The sequence below is a fragment of the Trachemys scripta genome, chromosome 9 (assembly GCF_013100865.1).
Source record: "Trachemys scripta elegans isolate TJP31775 chromosome 9, CAS_Tse_1.0, whole genome shotgun sequence".
Lineage (NCBI taxonomy): Eukaryota > Metazoa > Chordata > Testudines > Emydidae > Trachemys > Trachemys scripta.
In genome coordinates, this window is record NC_048306.1 from 97,644,022 (window position 1) to 97,666,412 (window position 22,391).

General features: G+C 43.8%; 1 protein-coding gene across 1 annotated transcript in view; it reads right to left on the reverse strand.

The window, feature by feature from the left end:
* The window catches only part of DIS3L2 (DIS3 like 3'-5' exoribonuclease 2), a 267,320-nt gene that overhangs the window by 157,859 nt on the left and 87,070 nt on the right, over positions 1-22,391 (reverse strand). The window contains exons 7-10 of the mRNA XM_034780543.1: positions 21,609-21,911; positions 9,879-9,945; positions 7,266-7,372; positions 5,887-6,134 (exon numbers count right to left, since the gene is read on the reverse strand). Coding sequence (XP_034636434.1) covers positions 5,887-6,134; positions 7,266-7,372; positions 9,879-9,945; positions 21,609-21,911 — 725 coding nt within the window. The remainder of the gene's footprint in view (positions 1-5,886; positions 6,135-7,265; positions 7,373-9,878; positions 9,946-21,608; positions 21,912-22,391) is intronic.

Consider the following 22,391-nt stretch of genomic DNA (forward strand, 5'->3'; position numbering starts at 1 on the left):
GTCACACAGGCAATTAAAGTTCGGATCCTGGGTTTGACTCCTTGTTCCCTGCACTAAGCCCTGTAAGGGGGAAGGAGGAAGTGTCTTGTCTTTCAAACATCATCATTCTGGCCAAGGAGGGATTAAAGAGGAGAGGGAAAATGGGGGAGGGGTGTTGAAGTATAACCCTTTTCCGCTTCCTCCACTGCCATCATGGTTCAGTACTTAATTTTCAAAGGAGCTGAACACCTGCTGCTCCCATTGATTCTAGTGGAAGCTGCAAGTGTTCAACACTTGTGGAAAAATCAGGCCTCTAGTGTCTACTTTGGTATGTTTTTCAAGTCACAAGAAACCACCTTTTCATGTCATGCCTTCCTGCTCAGGGTCTGTAGCCCATGTCCTCTTGCGTAGGTTACTGAAATTAGATTATGATCCGAAAGGATCAAATGGAATTTTGAATACTTAGGGGTTTGATACAGGACTCATATCCTTAACTGTAATTAACATGTGATTTACTATCTTCCAGGGAACATTTCTCAAGCACCCTGAAATAAAAAGTTCACAGCTGATTTTAATTGGGGCCATATTGCAGTCACACAGACAGGATGACTTGCATCAGAGCAAAATCCAACAGATCAAGGTTAACGCATATAGGATAATAGAAAGCCCTGGAGCAAAAACCACACTGTAATTCACTCCAGGGGCTGCATTGCCATCAGGAACAGCAAGAATAGCTCAAGAGCTTATAAATGACAGCGGTCACATGAGTCAGCTTCAGCCAAACATTTACTGCCCAACTCTTGGGTACTCGCAGCTAAGCTGGACCTCCAGACATTTCAAAAAATGTCAACGTCAACATTTTTAAACTGTTAGTGACTTAACATTTCCTTTCTGTGTCGTCAATGGCTGGGCATTACAGCTCTCCGGAGAGCTAATACCCTTCCATTGACGTTAGGGACAGGGATAATATCCTGCCATGGAAAACAGGGAAAGGGAATCTTGCATTTGACCGTTTTGGGGAGAGTGCAGCAAAACGTCAGCACGTCCAAAAAGTATTTCTCCAAAACATCCGTGTTTACAAGCAGTCTCAGATAGACTTGAAAAGGCGCAAATGATGGTGAATCACTTCCACTTGCCTTTAAGAACCATATTTAATCCTGATCTAGAGGAGAGTCTCATTCATAACAATCTTACGTCCTGGGATCCTTTCAGGTAAAATAAAGGGCTTTACAAACTGATATACAAATACACTCAAGAGATTGTTGTTTGCATTTCTGAAATGCAGCAACAATTTAACAGCGTGCTACAAGGAACTTCACAACAGTTAGGAAAGAGAATGGAAGAATGACGTACTCAGCTGAAACTGCAGTAGAAATTTAGGCAGGAAATTGTAATTATCCATCTTAGAGCTACTGGCCAGCACCCCTTGCACTTGGCCACAGTATAAAGGAGGCCCCCAACCAAATCATAAGCACCACTTCCTGCAGCATCTAGAAGGTCTCTGGATATCTCCTTTCAAAAATATAGACCTCCCTCGCTTGAAAGTCTAAGAAGATCATACAAAGTGCAAAATGTTTTGACTACATGCTGCAAGGCTCAGTCACTGAACACTGAATTGTGTCATGAAAGAAAGGTGATTCAAGGTATGATTTTTTAGTGATCGCTTAAAGTCAATCTTGTATTGTTGAGTAGTGTTCCACACAACCCTTAGAAGGTGCTTAGGTTTAATGGGCTTGGCAATATTGGCTCAAATAACATCACCTGCCATCCATATGTAACTTTTCTTCCTTAACCACCTGGTTACTAAAAAAAACTCAAATCAAAACTTTCCATTTTCTACTTATTCATCCTGACAAAGTCAAGGCATCACATTTGCTCTAGCGTCCCACCTGTCCTACCACAGACTGGCATCTCTCTGGCCTCTCAGCCTAAACTGAGGAAAGGGATAAAGGGTTGAAATGATGGTCTGTGTGCACAGATCTTCCTCTATTACTCTCCTGAATCACAATGACCAAAACTAAAGAACTTGGCCAGTACAGGACAGACTATTTCAAAAGCTTTGGTTTGTCCACTTCAGAAGATTTGGGGAGACTGTTCAGACTATCGCATGGCTCTATGGACTACAGTACTCAATTACCATAACACATGGCCACATCTTGGGTTTTGCTGTTATTGGAGACATTTTGGAACCTGGCCATAGCCTTAGTTTATCAAACTTCTCCCATCGTTGGAAATTCCTATGACCCTCTACCTGGGGCCATGTCTACACTACCACTTACATCGGGAAAACGTATGTTGCTCAGGGGAGTGAAAAAAAAAACACCCCTGAGTGACGTAAGTGGTAATGTGCACAGCGCTATGTCAGCAGGAGAGCGTCTCCCACTGAGGTACCTACTGCCGCTTGCAGAGGTCGTTTCATTCTGTCGAAGGGAGCGCTCTCACCCGTCGGTGTAGAGCGGCTACGCAAGCCATCCTACAGCAGCGCCGCTGCATCTGTACAGCCATGCTGCTGTAGGCTTGCGAGTGTAGACGTGGCCTGAGCCTCCTCTGCTCTGTAACTCTAATTGTGACATCATCAGTCTGCTTAATCCTGCACGAATAGGAAGAACGAGCAGGCAAACACTGTTGCATTTCATCTTGCTGCCGGCCTTGGGCTGCCTATGGCAATCGGGTCTTTTCCCTTCAATCGAAATACATTTGGATTTGAAAGAAATAAAAAAGACTCCAGGAACTCAAAACACTAAGCTGGCCCTACAAGAAGTGAAAGGGCAGACTGCAAGGTTACATTTTATTTGAAATTCCATGACAACTATTGTCACTTGGACAAACATTTAAGACCCTGAATTATACAGAGAATATCCTGGGACCGACACAGTCACAACAACACTGCATACCTGAATTATACCATCACGTGGGCCCATCTGTCATTGTGTCTAAAAGTTAATGTAGATGGAGCCACTGCTTTAACATTTTACTTTGCTATTGTTTAATAGACTCACCCAGCACCATACGGGGGCTGGGAGATAGGAGTTCACTTGGCCAGTCTCTAAGGAACAGACAGCAGCAGTGAGAAAGTGACAGATCACAGACCGTGGAGAAGGTTCATTGCCAACATTACAGGTACTGGCTTGGATCACAAGAACACAAGTACCCTAGAATATACCTGTATCTGACACTTGTCTCTCATCTGTCTGGAAAGGGAAAGGTTGGCTTAGAGGCTGGTTTGTTTTAACCACTGCTTGACGTGGAGAAAATTAAATGCCATTTCACTCCAGGAATATCACTCCAAATACTACTCTATGGGAAAGGTATGTACCAGAGCAGAGCTGTGGGTATCCCTGTACAAAGGGTGACCAGATGTCCCGATTTTATAGGGACAGTCCCGATTTTTGGGTCTTTTTCTTATATAGGCTCCTATTACCTCCCACCCCCTGTCCTGATTTTTCACACTTGCTGTCTGGTCACCCTACCTGTGCATCCCATGGATATCACCATCTCCGTATGTATCTGTATCCATTTTATCATAGTCTCTCCTTCCTTTTTTTTTTTTTCTCTCTCCCTCCACCTGTTCCAAACAAAACAAAAACTCCACACTTCCAGCATGACAATGCGGCCTTCTTCCAAGGAGACAGAATCTCACCTTTGACCACCAGGTGGCACTCAAGAGTCACAAAAATGAACCCCCTCCCCAAACTTTCACCTCCAGGATGCTGCCAGGTTTTCCCCACAATGTGTAGCAACAAATCTCGAGGTGGCATTTGAACTTGGAGTGTTGAGCAGCAGCTCACAATGTCCTCTGCCAAGTCCCCTAGCTCACCCATCATTTTATGGGTCCAATGACACACAGAGTCACCATGAAGAAAGCCACAGGACTCTTTGCTGCTCATGAAGAAAGAGAACATTTTGGGAACCTTGATGTTGCTCATGAAGGATGGTGCATTTCAGAAATATCTCAGCTATATTTCCCAACGTGTAGTGGCCATTATTTTTTTTTGTTTAAGCTCATTTGGGGATAAATGCAGGATGAGCTAAAGGAGAGTGTTGTACTGATGGGAGTTTGGCAACATCTACAGAAAGTTACTTGTAGATTCCACAGCATTCAGGGGAGGAGAGAGAGATTTGCAGACCCTCTAAGACTGTTTTCCTGTCAGGCAGGTGTGGTGCAGAATGTAGAGACGAGACCTACTGGTTCCTCTTCAGTCTAGGTCCCCTCTAACATAGACCCTTAGCAGTCCTTATCAGGCCTTCTTATAAGGTTCCCTATAATTTTTAATAGAGGTGACTTTGGAGGCACTTTAACTTCAAAATAAAAACATGAATCTTTTGATCACAGTCTACAATAGGTAGAAGGAATTTTATGTTAAGAGTCTGGTCACCCATTGCAATTCTCATGTTCTATCATTGAGCACAGTACTGTGCCAACCTGCACACATAAGCATAATGTTATAGATTAATAATTGAGCAAGAATTGAATGCAAGAGGGCCACATTTAGCTAACGATGATATTGTTCTGACACTTGTTTGCTTGATTCTGCAAGACCTATGCCATTACTCTCTGGAGAGAGTCCATGAGGCACCAAGAAAATCTTCAAGAGACAGTCACAGCTAATGGACTAATTTTCCTTTTTCTTTATAAGAATTAAGGTCAAAACATCACTATGGATCCAGTTTTAGCCAAAAGGGAAAAACAAGTAGAATACCATATTTCCCGCCCCCTTCTATTCTCTCAATAATGATTTTTAAATATTGTCCATTTATTAAGTGATCTTCATTCAAAGATCTCAAAACATTTTACAAAAAGATGGCTACCCCCATGTTACCGATAGAGAAACAGACACAAGAGAGACAAAGTGATATTCCTTGAGACAACAGAGCCCAGGCTGGAGTTGAGAACAAATCATAGACTCTTAATTTTGTCCCCTGGCCTAACAGGTACATCTGGAAAGTGCACAAAGTCAAGTACATGATGAGTTGTTGTCACCTGCTAACCACAAAGACCTATCCTAACCAAAAATAAAATCTCGGCCCCCTCCACGGTCCCTCTCTATTAATTTGGCAGGGTCATGCAGCCACATTTAGTAAAAGCCAGAAAACTACCAGGCCCTTTGGGGGCCTCTCAAAGGTTTCACTCTATTTCAGTGTTTAAACAAATGTATTTTGTGAAAGTTGAGATCAATCATCAAGATTTTACACGACCGGCTCCCCAGGGCTCTTACTGAAGTCATAGCAGAGTCCCAGAGGAAACCACTCTGTACCAAGACAATCATGGAAAGTTTCTTCAGTTCGGTTTCCTGACAACACCCTTTACATCTTGGAAACTACTGAAGTAGCCAAATCAGGATGCACAATACTGCACATCAAAAGGACAGATAAGAGAAGCACTGATCGCCCAATGAAAGAAAACATTAACGGAGCCTCAAGAATTCCCCCTGCACTGCTGAAGAGAGCATCCTTCACGATAACGAGAAGCAGGAGTAAAATGAAGACGCAGACTGAAATCTTCTGACGAAAAGGGCGGGGGGAGAAGAGGAGCACATAGCATGGAAAGCCAGCTAGTATAATAGTTAAGCCGGTCTGTTTCTCTGCTTAGCTACAGTTAGTTCCACTCCTTGAGACAGATAACCTCTATTCTACACTTGCATTGTGAGGGCCCTAGCACATTGCAGAGATTAGTTACTTATCTGGCAGCACCCAGAGGAAGCCAGAAGTTTATATAGCCAAGAGCCATAATGTTTAACCAGCATGCAGCTATCCTGAGACATGGCAGGGGGCCACTCTGTAGAATACTAGCAGCAAGATATTTGTCTTGCGTCTCTAATGCGCTTGTAGCACATATCCAAATAAAGTCCAATTAGGGGTCCAGAAGAGAAACCTCTTTTTTCTCCAGATCTGCTAATACCCACATACCCTATTGCAAAGTTGCTGTCTTCCCTCCAATCCACAATCCGACAGATGAAGAGCGTACTGGAGTAGTCCTCAGGCCGGCTCATGAAGTCCGGAGGGCAGTCTGCCAAAGACACATAGGCTCTAGGCACTCGGTGGTCCACAGGTGAGAACATGGCGCACTTCTTGAAGAGTTCACTGCTTTTGTCTGCCAGCAGTTTGATGAAGCCTGTAGCTGCTCTGGAATGCTTCCTCTCCAAGATACAGACCACCTAGAACAATCACAGGATTTCTACAATTATCACCATCAGAGAAACTTTCATTTCCTGTAACAGAATAATGGTGAAAGGAGAGCCCCCGCCCCCTTTTTTTGTTTTTGTTTTTAAAACAGTGGCCATTTACAAAGTGATTTCCTGAGCCAAACAAAACTTGCCATCTTGCTCATGGCGATGGTGGAACTGTGTCTCCCAAGTTTTCGCTCTTTAAGGCACTTTTCTTAATTACTGAACAAAACCAGACAAGCAGCAGCCGTACATTAGCCAAAATGCACAAGTCACTTCTGTAAAATCTTCCACTTGTATACTCACCAGTCCAAAACCAGTGCCTCTGTGGAGCCAATGCTAACTACGGGAGAGGAAAGGGCACACTGGCGGGGAGTTTGGCAGAAATGTTTTCCCTGTGCTTCTCCAGAGTAAGGGCTTTATACAAAATGGCTTAGATAATAAAATAAATTGCATCCCATTAAATGTCACTTTCCACGAATGCGTTCATTCAGAGTATATTTTTTGTAGACCCATATAAATCACTGGATACAAGCAGAAATATTATCGCTAATTGTCTGGGTTTATTCAGAGCAATCCTTTTAGAAGGGCTGAAGCTTCACCTCCTAGTGAAATCTGGAACATAGGAATCACCATACTGGCTAAGATCAGAGGACAATCTAGTCCAGCACCCTGTCTCTGGCAATAGCCAGAACCACATGTTTCTGACACCCCTGCAGTAGGTGTGGGATAACCTGACCTCACATAGATCTCATCCTGTCTCTTAATAGTTAGAGAGCACCTTAAACGTGAAGTTTAATATCCCTTCCAAAACTGTTATCATTAATTATGAGAGCTCTCACTATTCTTGGCATCCACATAAATGTCCAAACTCTCTTTGAATGTTGCTAAGTCATGTTGTATAATGAACACATGCATTTTAAACCAGGGTAACTGGCAAAAATGGCACGGTACTCAAGCTTTTATCAGACTGTGAAGAAAATATTCCTACACAAGGGAATCGGATTCAATGAGCACTAGCAGAAGATTGAAGGGAGGCCAAAGGCAGGGCTATTGCAGAGCATAATGCTGTTCAAGCCCTTCTGACATGAAAGATAGATTGTTATTCCGATGAGACGTTACCTTTGCTGTCCTTTGAAGAAACTTCTCCTGAAGAAGCCTTGGATTGTTCACCTTGGAAACATCTTCTTGCTTCGCACCTTGTGCACAACCACTCTCTGCGTCCTTCACTATAGGAAACAAAGCGAGGGGGGGGGGTTACTTTGGTACGTCTTCCATCATCAATTTGCTTTAGTCTTTTGCTGTCAATTCTTATCCAAACTTCAAGTACAAGTTTAAACTGAAGGGAACAAATTTGACTGAATGTCAAAATACCCCAGCAACACATGTCATGTAATATTTCTCCAGGCCACAATGAAGAACAGATATATGTTCACTTATTGTGCACATCTGCAAAACAAAGTCAAAATAAGCCCAAATTTTACAAGTACATCTATACCAGCCATAATAAACAAAATAGTGGAAAACACATTCTATTTATTAAACTTTAAAAAAAAAATGCTTGAATTTCCTGGCTTTTCTTAGTTGGTGTCATTAACTTAACATTATATAAATAGTCCTTTAAGTACTTACATTCATTTAATATTTAATTTCCTTTGAAAAACCTTATGCAGGGTTATAAAATACATATTTATCCTAAAAGAATGTGGCACCTTAGAGACCAACAAATTTATTTGGGCATAAGCTTTCGTGGGCTAAAAAGAAATTGAAACCACATCTCACTAGTTGACACTCTTCGGCCACAGACCAGGGGTATTAAAAAGCCTTGAGAAAAGTAATCACTTCGCTTCATATGACCAATAGCCACTTACTTCTTTTTTCCTGTTAATTTCCTTCACCAGATACCAGCAATGTTTAAGCCAATTGCCACCCAAATTTTAGTTTTGAGTTTCAAAACATGCAAGTATCCATCACAGGTAAGAGGCACATGTTAGTGCGTCTGGTATTTACAAACTGCTAATGCAATCTTTAATTTGGTAAGAAAAGTTTGAGGGTGGGCTCTGGAATGGCAAGTTACAATTTTTATCCTTCTGAAAGTGCCTTTAGAATGGAAACACAAACACAACCTTTATTGTATATCTAGGGGAGGAGACACTCCTCGTTCTTCCCCTGGTGTTGAAACTCCCATCTACCTATGACATGTTCACTTAACATAGGATCCGGATTGTTCTGGAGAATATTGTTTTCCAAAAAGGACCAGCCCACTGGCCGCGAGTTTAAGGGAAAGTAACTGTCAATGGTCTTTTCTTAAAAGGAACAAGAGAAAGACACAAAGTAATACATGATTGAAGAATGTGTTCCGCAGGATGCCAAAAATGCTCATATGTAGACTAGAAAGACTCCAGGACAGAGTTCTTAAAGCAGAGATACAGGCCCACGCAAGACGCCCATCTGTCCAACAAGGCTCCCATCAATGGAACTTGCTGGTGACATGATGGATGAATGGTGAGCCGTCTCAGACTGGGAAAGGCTGCAGCTGCCAGGAGGACAGAGAAGTCAGTCAGCTCCACGTGACTGAAATCTGCCTCAGACTCCGAGATAATGTGGAACACAGAGGACTGCCCTTATGTTTACAGACAGATCTGTAGGTAACTGCTGTGCACTGCCATCCAAAGGGTACATTCACCGATGGGCAAACTTCCATACATGGAACATTTTGCCGTTAGGCGAGATTATACTAGTAGTCATTTGCCAGCAACTGCTATCCCTATATTGATACATCCATTTTCATAACTTTTCCCCAAAAACTGCCTTTTGGGATGAAGTTCTTCAGGCTTATGCTCTGCCCAACAGGGAATTTTTAAGAAGAGTTTGAGCAAAGAGGAATTTTTATGAAGAGTTTGTGAAAGGAAGAAGGGGAAAGGGGTAAAAAAAAAAAATAAATCCCTCTCCTTTTTAAAAATGTAACCCCCTTTTCCTCCCAGATCATCTGACCTTAAATTGACCCATCAATAGTATTCTGTGAAGGGTAAATCACAATGGATGTCAGGCTGACAAATAAATTTGAAAAAACTGCTTGGATAATAAACGATTTTAAAATAGGAGAATACTGTGGTTATGATCCTAAGCAACAAGGAGGATAAAGCAAGGCAACATTTAACATTTCTGCGAAACAGAGATCATATCAGGCAACAATTTTGAAAAGCCGAACGCAAGTAAAGCTGTTTTTAAACGTGAATTTTTAAGAATATTCTACATGCCTGAGATAATCTTAATGAAGATAATGCTTTGTACATACAAACAACACTTCCTAATAATTAGTTAATGATATTGAGTTTATAATGTTGCAATCAAAAAGACAGTAATTATCCTAATGCACAGGATGCGATGACCAAAAATTAAGAAACACTAGCAGATGATGGAGGTGAATTAGCTTGGTATTTTCCCAAAGACTGTATATTAAAGCATGCCTAACAAGAAGCACAGGGATTTACTGTCATGAGTGTTTGACCACCGAACACAGTCTGCAGGCTGGATGACCGATTAGACCGACAGCAAGGAAGACAAAACTTACTTTTCAGTGTGACACAATGGGGATGCTGCAGCCAACACGTGGTAGGAAAAAATGAGATATATGCAAGGACAACTACTATGAAAATTTCCAGGAACAACATTCTAGGAATATTTTCTTGGATGGGGGTAAAGCTTTGTGAAATTGTCTCATTTACACCTTACCTTCAGATTCCCATTTCTCAACAAAGTCTTTCACATTCATCAGCTGTTCCAACTGAGACAGATTTGCCTACCACTTAGACAAAAAAGAACAAGTAAAACCAGTAACCTGTTCTCAGAAGACATGGCTTGTGCACGTGCACACATGGGATATTCGCAAGCTGAGCACAGAACCACACAGCACAGAATTGCCTACTGGGAGCACGAATTCTCACTGTGGCACCTGGTAGAATCTACCCCGTCAACCACAGGCAGAGACAATCAGAGGCCCTTGAAAACCAGTGTCCTTGAGGCAGAACGCTATCTCCATGTTTCAAGGCCTTAGCCATACTCACCAGAGAATCCTGAGCCCATCAGCCAGAGATTCATCCAGCAAAGATATCAGAGGGGTAGCTGTGTTAGTCTGAATCTGTAAAAAGTAACAGAGGGTCCTGTGGCACCTTAAAGACTAACAGAAGTATTGGGAGCATAAGCTTTTGTGGGTAAGAACCTCACTTCTTCAGATGCAAGTGATCATCAGTGATCTACAACCCGTCCTGGACAATGATCCCTCACTTTCACAGACCTTGGGAGGCAGGCCAGTCTTCGCCCACAGACAACCTGCCAACCTTAAGCATATTCTCACCAGCAACCACGCACCGCACCATAACAACTCTAACTCAGAAACCAACCCATGCAACAAACCTCGATGCCAACTCTGCCCACATATCTACACCAGCAACACCATCACAGGACCTAACCAGATCAGCTACAACGTCACCAGTTCATTCACCTGCACGTCCACCAATGTTATATATGCCATCATATGCCAGCAATGCTCCTCTGCTATGTACATTGGCCAAACTGGACAGTCACTACGCAAGAGGATAAATGGACGCAAATCAGATATCAGGAATGGCAATATACAAAAACCTGTAGAACACTTCAACCTCCCTGGCCACACAATAGCAGATGTAAAAGTAGCCATCTTACAGCAAAAAAACTTCAGGACCAGACTCCAAAGAGAAACTGCTGAGCTCCAGTTCATTTGCAAATCTGACACCATCAGATCAGGATTAAACAAAGATTGCGAATGGCTATCCAACTACAGAAGCAGTTTCTCCTCCCTTGGTGTTCACACCTCAACTGCTAGCAGAGCACCTCACCCTCCCTGATTGAACTAACCTCGTTATCTCCATACCGATTTATACCTGCCTCTGGAGATTTCCATTACTTGCATCTGAAGAAGTGAGGTTCTTACCCACGAAAGCTTATGCTCCCAATACTTCTGTTAGTCTTTAAGGTGCCACAGGACCCTCTGTTACTTTCTCCAGCAAAGAGATTGGAGTCTGTGACCAAATCTTCAAGAGAAGTCAAGGAAGTCAATCCTGAATCTGCTTGTCCCCATACACGTTCCTTATCAACATCTGTACTTGAAAGGCATACTTACTAGTGGGGGTGATGCTTCTCAAACAGGAGATGGGATGAGATGGGAACATGGTGCCCTGGGGCTCCTGGATAAAATGAGCAAAAAGATGCAAGCTTAAGTGAACCTCCGAGCAGGAGCTGGCCAACGTGAGGCAGAAGGCGGCTGCTACCAAAAGGATCGCACCAAATGGACTAAAGGACAACAGTGACAAAGACACGTGCACAAAGATGCCCCAAGGAGATGGGCAAACTGGCAAACCTCTAGCCACTTTGGATGAAGTAGTAGTATCCTCTGAGGCAGAGTGGATGTCACAGATCTGAAATCCACCTGGTCTGAGCTGTCAGACCCCAGGCTTCTGCACTAAAAAGATTCCTTTGTGGCTGAAGAAAGGAGAGACGCAACGAGAGGGCTAGACCTGCCAGGATTCAAGGAGGACCTGGCACAGAAGTTCTGCTGTAGGCAGCTTTGTCACAGACATGTGAACCGGCATTCAAGTCTGTTCTAAAAGCCCCTTTCAGCTCCATTGGCACCAGGCAGTGTTCATTTGGCCCTACTGGGAAATGCTGTTCTAAAGGGGCCAGAGTTTGGAGCAGAGGTGAGCACCCACCTGGGGTGCACACGTGGGGGAACTACGGAGGTCATTCTCAAAGGAGAGAGAAGATCTGAAAGAAGGTGGCTTTTGCACAAAGGGGTGGGGGTGGGAAGAAGCTCTTTGCCTTATGGCAAACCAAAACTGAATTATTCTGACCCCTTTACTGTAGTGGTTATCCAATGGCCATTCAATATTTCCACCCTCTGAAATGTCATGTTTTCTGAGAAAGATTTACTAGGTTAGCTTGGGCAATACTTCATAAGCTTATCTTATAGTGAAAACACACGTCAGCAGCAAGAACCCAGTGTAATTCTGTTATAATCCCCTTGTTTTCCTTTCCGCAATTATCTGACAAACCAAAATGGTAATAGCTTTACTGAAACAATTAGGCACTAACTGCACCTCTCAAATTAGTTATGTTATTACCAGCAAATTAGATTCAGCACTTGTGGCATTCGCATCCCTCTCTAAAAGATCAGCTTGAACAGTTCTCATATGTAGTCAGATGTATCTGGCAACCATTCATGGTCTAACTTATCAAAAACCACCCCCCAAAATGTCCTTGTACAATAAGATTACCATGACACTAACAGGTGGCCAAAGCGGCCCTACAGCCATCAGACTAGAATCCTTATTAGTGGTGACAGATCCAAAATTACTTTCTCCAGGTACGCGCTGGTCACCATGGAAAACTGCAATTCCTTCCAGCAGGAACACAATTAAAGATGCAATATCCACTTGCAAATGAAAATATATCAGAGTTTCAAATCTCAAAAACAACTGACTGGAAAAAAAAAATTCTCCCTCACGGGATGGAAAGAAGAAACAATTACTGAATGCTTACTACTTCAGCTATAAAAATCTTAAAGAAAACAACCTAGCCTATTCCACATGGACTTGACTTTCCCGACTGTAGCCACTACTGGGATTTATCCAGTTCCAAACACAGAACCTGGACTTCAAATCCAGGTGCTCCTATACGACACAGATTGGTTGGTACATATGACTCAAGAGCAGGAAACATTTGCTGTTTGCTAATGAAGTAATAGACTTTTCACTTCTCTGGTGTTTGTTTAATTGGGCAGCTTTAAGTACTTAATGTTTCTGTACCAGAACATCAGCAAAGTGACTTCAACAAGAATAAATCGGTTGTTAGTAGATTTAATCTCAAAGATGGTGCACCACTCTCAATAAGGAAGTGTTTTTCAAAGCTTTGTCTATCCCAATATAAAGAGCCATGTACTGTAAATAAGAAAATTCCATAAAAACTACACAAATATGTAGAGAATGGCAATTATGCACTTCAATAACACAAACTAGAACAATGATTCATTTTTAATGGACAATCAAAAGGAGCAGCAGCATGATTTAATAGTTAATATAGGGGACTAAAAGGTGGGATATTTTGATTCTGTAACCACCATTGGTATGGCCTTCTCTGAGATACTGGAAACATCAAGTAACCCGCAACATGCACTTCTATACAGCAGCGTGGATAAGACAATTTCAATCAATTTTAATCAGCTTCTCCATTTGTACTTTAGTTATTTTCTAAAGAAAGGTGCATTCTCGTTGGTAGATATGACCATTGAAACATGTTAACTTACAACTGAATAGAGATTTGGTACATCGTTTTGCTACCTAGAAGGGTGTACTAGATACATTTATTTAAGCAATTATCTCTTAATATTTTCAGATTCTTATTAACTGTACATTTTTAGTATGTTAGAAAACGGTGAATGATATATTATTTATTCACTAGATAACTTTTTGCTCATGATTTGTATCACGCTTCATTAGGCTGGTTATTGGAATTTAATTAAACACACAAAACAGCATATAGAAAAATTGTTTTTATTAAGCAAAACAAGCCTTTAAACACAGTACACACCTGTTGTGCCAGATGTATAAAGCTTGACCTCCAAAGTTAGACGTTTTTCCCTGATTCTTTCTTTACGTAGAAAAGCAGCCTTTAAGTCAAAGTTTTTGAGAGGCTCGTGGATTCGGCATATTTATGTTTTATTTAAACGTTTTAAGAGACTATAAGTAGTTTAGGCCTTAACAGATTTTGTATTCAATTCAGATTTCATTTTAAACAGGTTTATTTTTTAAAAAGAAAAAAAACAATGTAACCAAAATTAAAAAATCAGATTTAAATTTAAAAATAAATAAATCAATTTTTTTTATTTCCCCCCCCCCCCCCCCAAAAAATCATCTGTTTTTATCCACCCTGCTATACAGTGCAACACAAGGATCAAATTGCTCATCAGATCCTGATTTGGGGGGTACTAATGAAGATTTTTAAAAGGCGCGTACACATGGCCCACCACCACAAAATAATAAGAACTTTAAATGGCTACGTGCCTTCTGCAAGGAAGAACTCGATACACACACCTAGAGCCACAGCTTTTCTGAAATGCACGTGCAGATCCTGCTAGAGTGAATGGGAGCTGTGTACACATCTGAGAACAGCACTTGACCCTTCCCGCTACGGTGGTCAAAGTCCAATGCTACGCTGAACAATTCAGATGGTAGTGCCCCAGACTAGATTTTATTCTACTTTTCAATAAGCCACAAAAAAGTCCTACTTCGGAAAGCAACACAAGAAAAAGCATCTGAGTAAGCACTAGACACGTGCTTTGTATACCATCTGTACAATACAAGATTAATTCTGAATTAAGGAGCATATTTAGCTCACTTTGACTGGACTGTCCAGTTAGTAGTTTTGAAATTTTTAATAATGGATATAGCACAGAGTGTCCTACATCAGACTAATGGTCACTGTGTGAACATGCCTCTTCTCCATGCGTGCAATGTACTGAGATAGATCCGTGTATTTAAATAGCAAGGCAGTTTCAAGCCAGACAGTATTCCCAAGGCATTTCATAATAGCTATTGTATACACTTTAAAAGCACCAGCGACTTCCTTCATGGTGTTTCCTTTAAGTTTACACTTGAGCAATCTCACCCTGCGATAACCATTCATTGCTAACTCCTGAATGTGCTACACCCCCATGGCCAACAGTACCAAAGATGTCTGAAGTTAGAAACTCGAAGGGTTAGAAAGAAGACTTTTGAAGATCCAGAGGCAAGTACTTTATAGACAGCAGGGACATATCAATCAATACCCAATATCTACAAAAAGGCAGAGCAAAAAGCAATGGCAAAAGGTGTACACTACAGGTTTCCTTCCCAGTATAGGTCTGATAGGCGGTGACAAATACTGTGGAGAGAGACAAAGGTTTAGATTTTCAAAGCCAAGTATGGGATTTCAATTTAAATTAATGGGAGTCATGACTAAATCCCCTACTCTGCTTTCAAAGTCTCAGCCAAAATGAGTACGGCTGCTTACCCACTGTCCATGGCTAGGAGAAAGTTGTGCACCAGGCCCCTCTCTGTGCTCTATTCCTGCCTAAAGCCTGACTGAGGTTCTAGGATATATCCTGGCAGAGGTCATGTGCAGCGAAGACAGCTCTTTGCTCACTCAGAAATGGAAGAGGAGACAGCCAGCATCAATTCACAAGACCAGCTGTGTCCAGAGTATTTTCCTGAGTATCTGTCAAACAGCTGTGTGTTTTAAAGTGGACAGAATTCTAACCTCTTATGAGAGACTGGCAATCTCTGACCTCTATTCACAGAGAAACTCTCCCCGACTGGGTTGGGAACTGTGTACATATGGATAGATGGTAATGTATAACCCTTTATCAATGGATTTTGTTTGGGGCTGGGGGAAGCAAAGGGGGGGGGGGGCTAGAAAAACCAAAGCTCAAGATGATGAGAAAGCTTAACTTAGCTTTAGATTGTCCTACAGAGCATTTCACTAGGAACCTCACATTGCTCTATATGGAACATTTCATTGTGGACAAAGACTGAACTCAACAATGTCAAAATGTGTGTCTAGGTATCTCTGTGGACTGAGTGTCTAGGTATCTCCGTGGACAGGGATAAAAGAACCAGGGCGCCTCTAGGTCATCAGTTTCAGCCTAGGTCCATAGTGATCAAAACTGTTACAGTCGAAATGCTGTTTGGTGATCTGTGTAAGATGAGCTCAGAGGATTTCAGTCTAGCTCTTTCTGGATAGAAGTCCAGATCACAAAGCCACCATAGCTGGGCCATCTGCTGGTAGTCTTAGCAGAGCAGCAAATCCCTGAATTGGCTCTGAGACTGCACTACCTTTTGACAGCCCCTAAAACCGATCACTCCAAAACAGGGTCAGGACTCCCGCAGCGCTACTGCCAATAATGGAGGACGTCATTCTCCTGGGCTATCAATGTGGCACCTCTCATGAGCACCAGATTCATTAAATTAAGAAATAATTTAGGAAATGTTTTCATAATTGTGTTTCATTAAATATTTAACAGGCTTGTTTCATTTCCTTTTTTAAGGTATGTATATTATTTTTCTGAAAGTGCTTGTGTCATTTTTCCCCCCCAAGAAGAAAGGATTTTGCTACTAAATTAAAAGGACAGTATTTGATTAGGTTAGCTGAATGAATTTTGATCTGATTCATCTAGGAAAATTGTTGTTAACGATAACCAGATTCTGCTACCTCCCATGCCTACCATCCATTGTGAAAATCAAGTCTTTTAGCCTGCTCAGCCAGGACGCGTGACCCCAGGGAAACGCACAGATTAATTAGGCTCTTCAGTAACATACGGTAATATGTGAGTCGTTCTAATTCCAGTTACCTAACTGCATGAGTAATTTTTTGCCTCGCATAAGAGGTCATTGTGAGGTCATGAAGACTGATGCGGGAAGAACAGAATAAGACGTTACCTGTCTCGAGCACCACAACATTGATTTCTATTGCAGACCTCACTTATGCAATCAAAAGTTTAAAACAACTCAACACTGGAGACTCAATAAGGTTCGATGGACGGAACTCGAAAAACCCACTCGTCCAAAACGAATAGGAAGATTTTGCATGATGGGTGCCATTAACTTTGGAAAGAGCTAAGCTCTATAAAAAATATAACCCATCGTAAGGGCTAGAAACTTAACCTTCCAAACACGAGACTGGGATAAACCAACACAGTGCTGTGTTGAGACTGCGGACAAACAACTCCAGTTTACCTGCAGCTGCTCATAGGTTTTCCAGGGTGCAGCAGAATGAAAACTGACCTGCGAGTCTTGTCAGTTTTACCCCTCCTAATGGAAAGCCTGGGAGTGACAGTGAAAGCCAGGGAGCCAGCTGCAGCAGGTCAGTCTTCTAGCAATGCAATGGTCACAGCTGATCCTGGCAGAAGCTGTCTGATTGATTGCACTTCCTGACCGGTGGAGGGGCGGAGCTAGCTACTACTTGACTCCGCAGCAGCCAGAGGTTGCCGGCTGCTCAACGCGTTCCACACCTGCAGCTGCGCTTGATCCGGATTCCTGTGTCTGCCCCTGCCCAGCCTGCTCCTATACCCGGCTTCAGTTCCTGCCCTTATCGATCCTTGACACCCCTGGCTCTGGTTCCACTTCCCAACCACGTCTCCAGCACACCCAAAGGCTCTGGCATTCAGCTTCTGATCCCTGGCTCTGACCTTCGATTCCACTTCCTTGCCACATGTCCAGCTCACCTATTGGCCCCGGCTTTTGGCTTCTGTTCCCTGCCTTTGACCCTCAGCTCTGCTCTCCACTATGCCCCTGGGAATCCTGCAGTCCTGATTCTTGACTCCAGTGTGGTTCCCGTTCTAATCTCCAGGCCTGGCCACCCCCTGGCCATCAGGCCCCACCCACCCTCGTCCCAGTCATGATCCTGACAGTGAAACTGTCAAGAATAAGGTATATCACTCTGTTGCAGCCTGAAAAAGCTATGAGCAGCAGCAAAGGTAGGAACTAAAGCTGTTCACTGGAGACACCCCAAAAACTGAAGGCTGCAGAAGCAGCGATTAGTGGAGACCCCTTATGACCGCTTGAGCCAACCAGGAGCATCTGGGTAGGAAGGCAGAACACAGAGAATTATTCCTTCCAGCAGCCAAGGGGGTTGGAGAGCTTCAAATGGACCACACACCTACTAGCAGATGGAGTGCCCCAGAATAGAGTCCAGGAGCAACATCTTGTTTGGACTCCCATTACTCTCTCCTTTCCCCAGCGGTCTGGTCTCGGAGTGGGGGGAGAGAAGTGGTGGCACTCGTTTGCAAAAGATCTACTCATCAGAAAACCAATGTTGGCAGTTTTCTTTGCTACAGATTTAGGAGATTTTTGAAGGCACTAAGGGCTGTTAGATACCCACCTGCCTTCTGTGCCTTTGAAAAATACCTTTAAAAAAATAGCATCTTGATAGCTTAAATTCTGGAGTACAAATACGGTTTTCTCCCTAGCTACTAGGATCTGACAAGTTTTTGAAGCTCTGATTATGCAGATCAGCGATCACCAATATGGCACTATTGAGAAAAAGATATTCTCTCCTATAGTATTTAACATGTGGATATGTAGCATATACATAGTCTTCCGCATCCGTTTTTACCGATTTTTCATGGATAAATTACCTGGGATTTTTTATGAAAGGAGTTCAGTGTTTACTCATGTACACCCGTTTATCAATCCACTTAGTATTTTTTCGGGTACTTATTTTTGTTAAACACTAAAGCTTTACACAATTGTGCCCTGCAACTCTGAGACTGAAGCAGTTCCACCGTGTAAAACACAGAACACACACGCACACACACACACACACACACAGTGGAGGTTGGAAAAATCAAACAACATTAATATCGCGCTATGATTGGCTCACAAGGAGACGCTGCCTACCTATTTCTTTGTGTCCGTTTAGTGTGGTGCTGAATTTAAACAATCAGTCCTCCACAGATAGATATATAATGCCCCCTTATCCATCCGGATACCTCCTTTAGTGCCAATCTCCTTCTGGGTTTGGATGGATGAGTCTGGGTTTTTCTGGATCCCCACACAGCCAGTCCTGTCCTTTCTGTGGCTGGCTCCAGACTACCCCCAAAATGGCTTCTCCCCCCACTTCCAGGGCTCCCAAGGAAAGGCATCTCACTCTCTATTGGTCAGGGTAACTCTTCTTCCCAGGTTTTCCCTTATCAATCATTTCACTCTGCCCCTTTCTCACTCTGCAGGCATAGCTGCAATCCTTCCTCAAACCAATAGGGCCCTTGTTGCTCTAAATAGTCTCTCTCCCCCTCTTGGTTGCCCAGCAGATTCTGAATCTGCCCTTGGCTCCCCCTTCCTACCAGGAACAGTGTGCCTCTCCCTGAACTACCAGCACACAGAGCCCCAGGAACCTAGACACGTTCCTTGGGGATTACAGATGGGTAAGGTAAAAAGGTAAACATGGGGCGAAAACGCAAATCGATGCCTGAGTACCAACAAGAAAACCCGTGCTTAGAAATTTTCAAGAAAAGTCAAGACGGGAGCGAAGAGGATGCATTGCGCTTGCAAGTACTGCAGCACTGGGGTCAGTGCTCCCAGTGACAGAATAAAGAAGCTTGTCAAAGGCAAGCAACACAAGAAGCTTAAAGAAGAAAATGAGCTTTGGGACAGTCAATATCAGAGCTTTCACCAGGGTTTAATGAAAGAGAGGGGACAGCACGATTGTATCAATGAGTTTTTGTGCGTGCTCTTTGTTTCGCTGAACAACCACCGTTAATAGCAGAGGGGCCTATTGGTGACTTTGTGCGACAATCCAGTCCAGCTGGAAAAACCCTTCCTAATGCAGACAACCTCACTTGTAAGTATCTGAAAGAAAATGATGATGCTTTAGTATCTAAACTGATGGAACGAAGTGATGGAAATGCAGCGTCTAGTCTGATTTTTGATGAGTCTCCTGATGCTTTGGAGCCTCCGATTCTTGGCCTTTTGTTTTTGTTTTTTTATTTCAAAGCAAATAAACCCACACTGTTGTGTGCCCATGTGACATTCATCCTCTCTGCTGATGCAGCAAGGACTAACATGTTTGAGATGTATCAAGTAATCTGGAAAATGTGGCCACAACGAACACAGAATCTGCTTCCTAAATTTGCACAGGAGATTAAACTCAATCAGAAACCGGAGCTGCTAGGTATTACTTGTCCTGCTCATCTGATTAACGCTGCACTGTCAGCAGCTACAGAAGAAATGAAATCTTGCATCATTGGTTTTGGGGCCATTTTCAAGCATGCGAACAAGCTGAAGGCTTTGTTTTATACAATGCAAGACGAGTGCAGAGCCGGATGCCAACTACCTACCCCTGTCATTTCACATCGGTGCATGAGTTTGTATTTTCACTGCTTGTCCTGTAAATAACATGTGGACTGTGCTAATGCATCTCCTAGATCATCTTGAGTTTGTTGGTTCTAAAGCAGAAACTCTGAAGAGACTGGTAAATAACCAAAATGCCCACCAGATTCTATGCACCAAGGTCATGTTCACTGTTGAAAACTTGGAATCACTATGTAACATACAGAAAACACTGGAGTTTTCTCCGACTACTGCCAACACATTTGCCAACACAGACATTTACCAGATCCTGACAACCAAATCTCAGCTGAACTGAGCACAAAAGCTGCAGGAGAAACATACAATGAGAAAACCTATCCATTTCTAAAAATCCTTCCCACCCTGGAATATGAGAACCAAAAAAGCATTCAAAACCTTCAACACAATGCTCAGCAAGAAAAGGGAGACGACCATGGTCCATAATCGGAACCCCAAAGTGTTTGGTGCTGAAGATTCTTTTTGGAATGTCATCCAGGTGGTTGCACCCTTCCTCAAGGTGAATTTTGCAGCAGATTATGACGTTATGCCAAAGGGTTTCAACCATTTGACACTAAAGATGAAATTTCAAATCTGAAAGGGGAATTTACTACTTACATGAACTCGCCTAGCCCTGACAATGTGAAACTGGATGTGCTGGCTTTTTGGAACAGTCATCAAGACACACTTCCCAACTTCAGCGAAGTGGCACGGCGAGCTTTGAGTGCACCCCCTGGACCTACTGACGCAGAGCACTGATTTTCAAAGCTGGACTACCTCCAAGACAGCAAGATGCTCAATGTAAGTTTGACGATACTTTGAAGAAAATTACGCAAACGGATTTCTGAAAAAACTGCTAGCTCGGAGAGAGACAAAATATCCCTTTGTACATTTAAAAAAGAGTTTCAAATACACTGTCGTAAAATGTGTATATTACAAAAGGTTTTTTTTGTTTTTCTCCCTCCCCCAACCCCTAATTTTATCTCAGTTTTAATGTGTGGAAAATAAACACTGAAAACTCCCCCCCCCCCTTTTTTTTAATCAAATAAAAACTGAAAACGCAGCACATTACATACACAACAAACACTTCAAAGACCAATGGGAAAGTGGGTCCCAAGTATTCCTGAATAGTGGCCTGCAGATGGTAACAACAGTTGACAATTTGGGCCCAGATAATTTGATGGGATAATTACAAGCCTTACCAAAGTTATTACGGACTTTACGGACTACATTTGACTTAAAAGTTGGGGGTTGTCTTACCAGCTGTCCTAATGGTTTTATACTGATGTTGAATACTTAGGTGGAGAGGCGTGAGCTCACCCTGCTCCAGCTACCTGCAAACTGAGGCCATTACAGCTCTTACCCAGGCCCAGTTGTCCTTATCAATTCATGGCAACGTATTTGACGAGATCTTTCATTACACATTTAGCTGAGTCAGGGCCGGCTCTATGCACCAGCAAAGCAAGCAGGTGCTTGGGGCGGCACATTTGCAGGGGCAGCATGCGGGCCATTCTTTTTGTTTGTTTGTTTGGGGGCCGGCCCTGCAGGAGCTCACCCAGGTAGACGCTGTCCCGGCCCCCAAGCTGATGCCGAAGTCCAGGTGGAAGAGCCGCAGCAGGTGGCCAAAGCTGGCCCCGAGATTGGGGTCCAGCAGCAGCAGCGCGTCCTGCACGGGGGGTGCCCTGGGGCCGCTGTGGTTCATGCCACCGGGCCTGGGCGGGCCATCTGGCAGGCTCCGACACGTGGAGCACGGGACACTTGGGCTGGGGTCCGCCCCGCGGGGCGCATGGAACCGCCTGCAAATGCCGCAGGGCGGCTGCAGCGGGGGCAGGGCGAAGCAGCCCGAGGCGCCATGGGGCTGCGGCAGAGTGGCCAGGAGCAGCAGTGGGGCCATAGAGGGGACAGGTGCCCGGGGCGCTGCCGTGAGGGGCCCGCGTCCCGCTCTCCGGGGCTCCGCTCCCCGCCGGCCGCTCCCTCGGAGGCTGCCCTGCCCCAGCTCCTCAGCCCCCTGCCGGGGCGGTCCCCCCGGCTCTGCCCTCCCAATTCCCGGCTGGTCCTGGAGGCAGGAGTCCCGGCTGGAGGGACCCTGGGCTGAGGCACGGCCTGGGAGCCCCACTGCTTACCCCGACCCTGACAGCGCCAGGTGGTGGTGAGGGTGGAGCGGACAGAGTCAGGGCCCCCCTGGGTGCCGGGAAGGAGTTGGGTGGATGCAGCCTCCGCCCCTGCTAGTGTCATGAGCGGGATGCTGATGACCCGCCCTGGGAGCGAGTTACCAGTGACCCAGGGCTGGGGCAGCAGGAGGGTGCAGGTGGGGGTGGGGAGAGCCCAGGGCTGGGGC